The following is a 10,681-nucleotide window of genomic DNA, read 5'->3' on the forward strand; positions in this document are numbered from 1 at the left end:
GCGATTTTGGCCCAAACCATTAGTGATAACAGCAGATGGCTTTTACATATATTATTTTGAGGTATTATTGATATTGGATTTTTCTTAACAAGAAAAATCTTTTTATAATCATTTTTCTAAAATCAAACGTTTTTGAATTGTAATGGTTTATATGCAAAAGTATTTTTCTTAACAATAAGTTAGACTATTATAGATTTTCAATTGTAACATTCATTTCAAAATATAGCATAAAACCTTTCTAGTTTAAGGAGCTCCTAGCTAGCATACATATTTACAATTAGTTAAGTAAATAGGGTTGATTTAAATTACAAATATCATAATACATGTTACATTTACATAAATCGATTGGTCAATGAATAAAATTTTTTATGTAAATTAATTAGTTACTTAATTGATATTATTTCTTGTTATAGTCATCAATAACAATAATACTTATTAACGATCTTCTAGGTTGTAAACATTAATAACTAAAAGTCTTCCTTGATTACAAATGTCACAACTTTAAAAATTTTGGAGATAACATATGATTTAGTTTACCATAAGATGTTATATATCTTTAAATAGAATAGTTTGTATTATGGTTTTAATAAAAGTGTGCGGAAACCAAAATATTTTTGTTCTTCTTCTTCAGCTTTTGGACTCTTTGTTAGTAAATGGCTTGTGTTGGTAGAAGCTTTCCATCTCCAACAAAGAAGTTTTGGAATACGATTATTGTTTTTTCGTATTTTTAATATCATATTTGCCTTAAAAAGAAAAATCTTTTGAAGTGATATAAAAATCAATTTTATAAAACTCACGTGAACCGGGCAATTGGACCCCGGTTCAATCGCCAAAAAAGTGGCGATTGAACCGGGGTCCAATCGCCTACTTTTGGGCGATTAACTTTTTTTTAAAAAAAAAAATTATATTAATAATAATAATAATAATAATAATAATAATAATAATAACTTTTTTTATATTCTTTTAAATAATAGTAATAATAATAATAATAATAATAATAATAATAATAATAATAATAATAATAATAATAACAATAATAATAATAATAATAATATTAATAATAATAATAATAATAACAATAATAATAATAATAATAATATTAATAATAATAATAATAATAATAATAATAATAATAATAATAATAATAATAATAATAATATAAATGAATTATTGATAATAATAATAATAATAATAATAACAATAAAATAAAAATAAAAAATCAATCAAAAGCTTTAAATTACCGTTTCATTCTCTTAATCTTCCATTTTTCTTTTTTTTTTTTTTGGTTTGATTTTTCACCACTGATTGTTGAAGATTGAATTATGTTGATATATATTATTATTGTGATTGTTATTATTATTATTATTATTATTATTAAATTTTTATTTTTGTTTTAATTATTATATTTAATTTATTTTTAATTATATTATTATTGTTGTTATTAATATTATATTATTATTATTATTATTATTATTATTATTATTATTATTATTATTATTATTGTGATTGTGATTATTATTATTATTATTATTATTATTATTATTATTATTATTATTATTATTATTATTATTATTATTATTATTATTATTATTAATATAAATTTTCCAAAAAAAAAGTTAATCGCCCAATATTAGGCGATTGGACCCCGGTTCAATCGCCACTTTTTTGGCGATTGAACCGGGGTCCAATCGCCCGGTTTTGGGCGATTAATTTTTTATTTTTTTTATCTTTTTGAATAATAATAATTATTTTTAATTTTATTATTGTTGTTGTTATTATTATTATTATTACTTTTATTATTATTAATTTTATTTATATTCTTTTTGAAGAATATAAAAAAGTTAATTATTATTATTATTGTTGTTATTGATATTATTATTATTATTATTATTATTATTATTATTATTATTATTATTATTGTTATTATTATTATTATTATTATTATTATCATTAATATTATTATTATTATTATTATTATTATTATTATTATTATTATTGAAATTTGTAGGGAGTTGCAAAGTTGTAATTTTTTAAAAATCAGAGACAAATTCGTAATTTCATTTGAATAGGGTGGCGATAAAATGAAAAGGGATAGCAAAATTTAGTAACTCTTTTATTTTACTGTATTTTGTAACTAGCTCAATTATATAAGAGGTGTGCACTTTACAGCTGTACATATTCATTAATAACAACTTAACCAGAGCTCCCTCTCTCTCTCCTGCGTTTCTAGTGATCATTCATGCTACTGTAAATGCATGAAGCTTGCATTAATGGAGTTTCTAACAACTACTTTTTACATCATTTAATATATTATTTTAATCACACATTTTAAAATTATAAAAGCTTAATATTATGAACGTAAGTAATTAGACGATTTAAATAAGACATCACTTAATTTTTTTTTCTTATACATTAGCTAGCTGTAATATATAAAATAAGCTTGAACGACGAATAGTGAAAAAAACCGTTATATAGCGAAGTTTTCAAAACGGAGGAAGTACAATAAAAAAAAACTACTCCCTCCGTCCAAAAATGCATTTAAAACGTTTTGTGAGAAATTTATTGAAAAAGGTAATTAGGTTGAAGAAAAAAAACAAAAAAGCAAGTGGATTATAGAAATAAGAGACTAAGATGAATAGAGAAAATAAATTTGTGAATAAAATTAACAAAAGAAAGTAAGATTAATACAAAAAGGGAAAAAATATATATAAATAAGTAGGACAATTTAAAATAAAAATCGCGTAAATTGAAAGTATATGGGGTGTAGTAGCTAAAATTTAAAACAACTTCATACATAATTGGCTTTTAAATAAATCATAAAAATGAATTGTAACTTGTAACACTTTGTAACCACGATTTGATTATTTCTTTTTTAATATAAATAAAATGTTGATGATATACATTTTAAATTATTTCAAGAAAATTTTTGTTAACGAGAGAAGAGTCATTTGAAAAGTCAGTTTGATTTGACGTATTTTCTGTATTAATTATTATCATCGTTATTTTGTGAAAGTAGATGGTGGTTTATATATAACACTAATTAAATATGTTTAATTGATAAACCGTCATTTGAGATGACAGTTTTCTTTTACTTCTTTTCAAAAGTGTATAGCTAACTGTTATTTAAAAAAGCGATTTTTATTTTAAATTCATACTAAACCGCTTTCTTAAATGGCATTTTGAACTAAAAACGCAAACAAAAAATCTCCCACCTGAACACACATACATATATACTACTATCATTTATTAAAGATATTACAATTTTCACATTTTCTCCGTTCCATTATACTTGCTACATTTGACTTTTTACGCAATTTAATGTGCCATTTTGTTCATTTTATATGTTGACTTATTCACTTTTAAAAATTATAAAAAGTTAATATTATGAAAGTACACAATTAGACGATTCGAACAAGATCGCACTTGACTATATTTTTACTTACATATTAGTCACAATATACAAAATAAGCTTGAAAATGAATAGTGCCCAAAACGAAACATAGCAACGAGGAAGTATAAACTAAACACAACATATATAATACCTTATTATTAATTACCACGACTTAATTTGAAAAATCAATGTGATAAATCCGGTGGTTGATAGTAAGTGAAAGCAAAACCAGCTTCCTTGAGCTTTCCATGCAAAAGTTGAACAAGTTTTTTCGCCATTAATGGACTCAATTCATTCTTCCATTCTCCTACCTTTCCTTTCCTGAAAAAAACATTGTTATCAAAAAACGGATTTGATTTTCCATTCTTGTTCACATCCATTTCCTTCAAACTTTGAAAACTACAAATTTTAATCACGTCTTCTATTACATTTTCATTCTCTTCCTCCTCTGAAAATGGACAGCCTATAAAATCTGCTAACTTTCTTACATGTGCTTTTGGTTCCTTCTTTAGCCCTTCATATTCCAATAATAATACTCTATCCGGGTTTTGCAAATGCTCCTTCCAATACCCAAGCAGATGAGATTCATATGGACCAAATAAAAATAGTCCCATACAATATTTATCTACGTATTCCTCCATCATTTCCATACTTGGCTTCATGTCTTTGTTCATATAGAATGAAAGATTAAAATACCATGTTGAAACAAAAGTATCAAGAGGGTTTCGACAAACATATACAATTCGAGATTTTGAAGATTTAATTGAATCTGGTAATGATAAAAAGGGTATATGGGTTGAAAAAAGTCTAGGTGAAGGTAAATCACTTAAATCTGGTTGGGTTTCATTGAATTTTTTGTAAATACTGAACTCAAAGCTGGGGACAAGTTCATGAGGATTTTTCGTTTGAAAAACTTGTTGAGAAATGGTATGTAGTGAAGTTGATTTTCTATTTAAAATGGTGTAGAGTAAGGATTTTAACCAAGTAGTGCCAGTTTTAGGTAGACTTGCAAGGATGATATCAGAATCTTGAGCTTCAAAATGGGTTTGGAATGCAATTATATTCTCAAGAGCAATGCTTGGACCCCAAAATCCTTGATAATGCTGTAATGGATGATTAAACCATAGTGCTTTTGGAAGAGAAATGTCTAATTCTTTGAACTCAGCCTTCAATTGTTCTAAATCTACAGCATTTTTGGGTTTTGAGTTTGACATGGCATTCATTTGGATATGCTCACAAGTAAATTGATTATGAGTATATATAAACAAAAATATGACCTTTTTTATGAAAATATACTAAACACCCTTTTCAAAAAGTTCCTCAACTTTTCAAGTGATTTGCCTAATTGAGGTTGAAAAATAAAAAAATTTCAACTTTGGTATTTCCTAAAACTTAATTTTCAAAATGGTGTTCATATAATTAAATAGTTTTATTTATTTACAATTTTTTTGGTTTGGTAATTCCAAACCTGCAAGAGAATAACGTTGTTATATCAAGCAAATATATGCGTTAAACAAATTCAAACAAATCTCCAAGTCTTACAAAAAGAGCCAAATGTCCAAAAAATACTTCTATATACAACCTAAAATCTCAATAAGTCCAAAAGTCAAAATCAATAAAGGTGTTTGTCAAAACTACTATTCTTGATTTGCAATTTTATGTGAATCATAAGCTTTGATAAAGTGCAGCAGAAATTTGATGTGAATGCTACCATCTTTTTCGTTTATTATCAATCACAATTGTAACACCCCGAGATTTTCTAACGTCAATAATTAATATTTTAATGACTTTTAGGGATTTTATAATTATATTAAATCAATTTAGAAGTAGGTTTAATAAATCCCTTTTATATACGAATATAATTATTAATATATAATTATATTAAAAATACGATTGTGAACCTCTCTATTTTAGACCCCTGAATTTTCAGCCCCTTAACGAAATCAAAATAATAAAGGACGGGAGGAAATTCGGGCGTTACATAAAAGAAAAGGAAAAGAATTTAGATAAAAGTTAAACATTAACTTTAAAAGAGTGAGTGGAAATTTCGGCAGCATCTCTTCTAAAAATCGCACATGTGGTAGAGCAATCAGCACAATAAAACATTAAACTAATCTACGACATCATTGCCTTTAAAATCTCACACCACGGCGGAATGATTCGTTGTCGGCTTCTTAAATCAACATGCCAAGCATGGATCGTGGTTCCAGTATCGATGTTTGCGTTTAAAAAGACTTAACTCCTTAAAACCATACAGAGTTATAAACTACGCAGCGGAAATACAAATATACAAGGGAGGACACCAGGCCTCATAACAAAACACATACAACCAAAGTTTACAAAAGATAACAAGAGCTACAAAATCGAAAGATAGCGGTATGACACAGGTTTATGCTTTGCCCTCGTCACTCTCCCTTAATGCAATGCAATGTAAAAGAAGCTCCAATACCTGCTACGCCAGTCTATGATCCTCCTGTTGCTTGACATTAGACCAAAGGCCAATGTGTCATAGTAGGACAATCATAGAAAGTCATGAGCAATCAAACATAAACACAAACACGTACACGTCAGTAACTAGCATCAAATATAATAAGGCCAACTACTTGATAACATTATATTATAAAACAACATAAGATGATTTCATAAGACGCAAGCACAGATAGTAACCGTTTATCGGCCACTTATACTTCTTAATTTCATTACGTACTTTCCAACCCGAACCATGTGTTCTTGGGTAGAATGCAGGTCTTCACGCTCCTTTTTTCAAACATAAACTCTTGCAAAACACGTATAGTATCAACTCGACCAAGGCATTAACAGAATACCTAACACATGCTTATAGAGCTAGTCTATCTTAAGGTCAATACGATCATAGTCTGTAATACCCTTGAGGTAACTTAACTTAGGCACACTTCTCACTAGCATAAACAATTCTATCAATAAGTAGATGTTCTATCAATGAAGAAACGTTCTATCAATGTGTAAGCTTTCTACCAAAGAATGAACCTTCTATCATTAAATAACTTTCGATTAATGAATAAACTTTCTATCACTGAATAACTTTCTATCAGTGGATCTTTTCTTTACTTCCTGGCATAGTGACACGGCCAAGGGCGTTATCAGCCACCCGACGCCCATGGAAAATAAACTTTAATGAATAACACACGATATGTTAACGAGGTTCGGTTCTAAACAACCTATTCCCCCCTATGGGTTCTCTTTCAACCTATAGGTTTCAACTTTCTGTTTGGGCACATAGCGGACTTCCTTCTTTAGATTCCAGCTTGGGAGATCCTTATAAAAAGTCCCTAGAAAAGAATAATTGTCTATGATAGGGGAATAACCTGACAAGCTATCCATTGCTACTTTGGAGTATGAAATGTTAGTAAATTCGGTCCAAGAAAGAAGATTAGCCACCATAAAATCAGTATTAAGGGCGAGTTGTTCCGCCATATTAGCATTAATAGCCCTAGATGAAAGGAAAAAGGAGGAATGCCAAGGCTCTATAAGACGAAAGCATACAACCCTAATGGTACAGAGGTTAGAGGCTCGGAGGAAGGATGCATCCTAATGGTACAGAGGTTAGAGGCTTAGAGGAAGGATGCATCTACTTAGATTACCAATCTCTGAAAGGCGGAAATGTCAGGAGATGTAAGGTGGTCTAGGGCGAGTTGCTCCTTGAGATCTTGAGAGTAGAAGAAGTTTATATTTATAATACGGAAAATTGTTAGAAAGTAGCAAATACATTTTTTTTTTCCAAAAAGTACCTACTAAAAAACATTTTGCTAAAAAACACTTAACAAAACTTGAACTGGAAAAGAAATTAAAGATTTTTCTTCAATTGACCATCATATATAAGGGTTGATTGGTAAAAATCAAAAATTCTTCTTCCTCATGTTCAACTTCTTTTCCAATTTTCGATTTTGAGTAAGAAGTAGAGAAAGAAGATGAGTGAGGAAATTGAACAGGAAAAAAAATAAAGATGAGGAAGAAGAGTTTTCGATTTTGACCAGTCACTAGTAACTTTATTTTAACATTATTATAATGCTAATAGTACCCATATGTTTCCTATCAACTTTATTTTACTCTCTCTATTCCTTTTTGTTTGTCCACTTTTAACCACTTTAGAAAGAGATAAATTCAAATTTGAATTTTGAAGTGTATATTGAAAGTAAAAATATATTCATGTGAGATCTTGTTAGCTTCGTCTTGATGCAAAGTTTTTCAATATATAATTTTTACAATTTTTTATGGTGCGCCCTTAAAGATACACGGGCAAAAAGTAAAGTGGATAAACAAAAAATAAACGGAAGGAGTACAAATTTTTTATGTTGGCAGTCTTTATATTTTTTTCCAATAACTTTATTTTATATTTTTTAATGTTTATGTTCCCCATTTTTTCTGCACTAACTTTACTATTTAATAAAATAATATATTTATTTAATAAAAAATTTAACTTTTTATTTCACATAAAATATTCCTTTTAAAAAAATGAAATGGAGATGGAAGGAGTACTAAATTATAGTGCTAGAAGCCAAAATAACAGTCAAAAAATGAAAACAAATAGTTTATGCTTATCAATCTACCCTTTTGTGGAGTAATTTATTATGATATACTTAATGATAATATTAAATAGTATATATTTCTGACGTCATTCGTTACGTCAAATACATAAAATTTATTTTCATGTCTTTTATTACGCAACTTTGTCCATTAATGCAAGTACTTTATTATGACAATTATAAAAATATTTCTATCGTAATAATTATACATAGTAATAAAATTAATATTGGAAAATAACAAATGTTATTTTAGGATATCTTAACAAATGAAATTATTTTAGTGGATGATAATAATTATCTAATTTAGAATCGGATTTTTGTAAAAATTGACGCTAAATCAGGTAAAGTATTTATATAATTTATAATTGCAATTCTCTATACATAACTAAGAATCATACATCATATCATACTTAATAATAAAAATGTTGAAAAATGACAAATGTCATCTTTAGATATCTTGACTAATGGAATTATTTTAGTGAATGACAATAGTTGCCTAATTTAGAATCTGATTTTTTTAAAGATTGGAGCTAAATCAGGTAAAATATTTTTATATAATTTATTATTGCAATTCTATATACATAACTTAAAATTTCATATATTTAACTGCATCCAAAAAGTGATGTATTCGGTAAAAAAAAATTTAACGCATTATATAATTTTTGCGTTAAAAAAGTAACATATTCGATAAATTTAATCACGATAATATATATTTGCATTATTCTTTGAAATTATATCTTTGTACATTTCATACCCATAAATTCGTGCATTGCATAAATTATTTTTGTAATAATATAGTTGAATTAATTTGCTTAAATGTAATATCACTTAGTTTCTCTCTTAAATAACTTAATTCTTAAAGTAGAAGATTCGCATAAATTATAGAGAATTATTAATTAATTAATTTATGAGAGGAGTTTTCAATTAAATTATTATTAGTCAAATTCATACTATTTACTAAAAGGTTTGAAAAATAATACATGTCATATTTCAAGACAAATTGTCAAATGTAATAATAATATTTGTCAAATCATTATACTATTTATTAGAAGGTTTGAAAAATAACACATGACATATTTTAAAACAAACTGCCAAATGTAATAATGTTTGCCAAAAGTAATAATATTAGTGGACTTAATTTGCTCACATGGAGTATTACTTAGTTTCTCTCTCAAAATAACTTAATTCTCAAAATAGAAGATTTCCCTAAATTATAACGAAAGATTAATTAATTTATTTATGAGATAGGTTTTTCAATTAAATTATTATTAATAGTTAAATAAATAAATAATTATTTATTTAATTAGTTAATTAAGATAAAAAAGATTATCTTAATTTTTACTTAATTCCTCTATCTTAAAATAACTTAGACACTAAAATAGAAGATTTGCATAGATTATAGAAAATTATTAATTAATTAATTTATTTATTTATTTATTTATGCTATGTGTTTTTCGGTTATTTTAGTATTATTGTTTAAATAAATAAATAATTGATTTATTTTAATACTCCCTCCATTCTCTTTTGTTATTCTTATTTACTTTTTGCATAGTTTTCAAAATAACTTTTAAGCCTCAATATCTCTAAATACGCATTATAAAAAATTATAAAAAATATATGATAAAAAAATATACATTAAGGCCAATCTAACGGGATCTCACATGAATATATTTTATTTTCTATATATGTCTTAAAAATCTTAATCAAATATCTCTCTCCAAATTAAAATATTCTAAATGAGAATAACATTAAAAAATAAAGGGAGTAGTTGATTAAGATAGTAAAATTATGATTTTTATAAAAACAACTATTTTTAAAATTGAATTTAAAATAAAAATTAATTTTACAAATCAAATTCGTTTCAAATTAAAAAATATATAATGAAACTATATGTACGCTTCGTAAACATCAAATTCGTGGGTTTTATATATTTTTCATATCATCATAACCGAGGGACCCAATAAAATAAATTGAACCAAAATTCAACCTAATATTTGTTACACGTGAAATTTAATTAATAAAATATATTGTTGTATACATAATTGGTCAACTATACGATTCGTGGCAAAGATCATTTTCGTTGCAATGTTCATGCCATCTTGGAAGCGAAAAAGTTCGTCGCCCGAGACCACAAAACTCCTTGCAACTGACGACGCGCTGGCTTCTTTTTTTTTTTTGAGATTGACTATGCACTCATAACTCATTTAGATAGCTCACCAAGATTAGCTTAACAATAATGGTGACATGCAATTATATATACACAATATATTTCTTTTTCTTTTTTATTTTTTTATAAAGTTGGAGTATTTTATTGAAAGAAAAACAACGGAACATCATAACATTGATTCCAAAGGCGAATCTCGATCGATCGATAAGCCGAAATTTACCAACCCAGCTATCCAAGAAATGAAGTAAAAAAATTCTATTCAAATTTCATGGACTTTCTATCTCAACAACTTTTCATTTTTAATTATTTAAAATTTATCCAACCTTATAACTGATAAAGAAACTTGATACACAATATATTCCTTAGCTTAGTAATGGTCATCCGTAATTTAATTTTAGAAAAATTTGCAAAAAAACATCTTATAAAACCAGTTTTTTGTAAAAAAACACCTTTTAAAATTTTTTTTGTAAAAAAACACCTTTAGGAGACTTTTTATTAAAAAAAACACCTTAAATCAGTTTCCGGTGACTTTTGTCAACTTTCCGGCGTTGACTATGCCAT

General features: G+C 26.3%; 1 protein-coding gene across 2 annotated transcripts; it reads right to left on the reverse strand.

Annotated features, from left to right (window-relative positions):
• Positions 1-3,398: 3,398 nt before the first annotated feature.
• LOC130818860 (cytosolic sulfotransferase 15-like) lies at positions 3,399-4,741 on the reverse strand. 2 transcript variants are annotated; one of them, XM_057685105.1, is made up of 2 exons: positions 3,820-4,741; positions 3,620-3,712 (listed from the first exon to the last, which is right to left on the reverse strand). In XM_057685105.1, the coding sequence occupies exons 1-2, from the start codon at positions 4,612-4,614 to the stop codon at positions 3,683-3,685; spliced, it is 825 nt and encodes a 274-aa protein (XP_057541088.1). In that variant the 5' UTR covers positions 4,615-4,741; the 3' UTR covers positions 3,620-3,682. The 2 variants fall into 2 exon arrangements, with proteins under 2 accessions (XP_057541087.1, XP_057541088.1); XM_057685104.1 differs by having other exon boundaries at positions 3,399-4,733.
• Between the last annotated feature and the right edge of the window lie 5,940 nt (positions 4,742-10,681).

Source organism: Amaranthus tricolor, chromosome 7, assembly GCF_026212465.1.
Source record: "Amaranthus tricolor cultivar Red isolate AtriRed21 chromosome 7, ASM2621246v1, whole genome shotgun sequence".
Lineage (NCBI taxonomy): Eukaryota > Viridiplantae > Streptophyta > Magnoliopsida > Caryophyllales > Amaranthaceae > Amaranthus > Amaranthus tricolor.

What these genes read in the sequence shown, in the direction of transcription:
- LOC130818860 (XM_057685104.1), bottom strand. Translation starts at nt 4,614, where the DNA reads ATGAATGCCATGTCAAACTCAAAACCCAAAAATGCTGTAGATTTAGAA.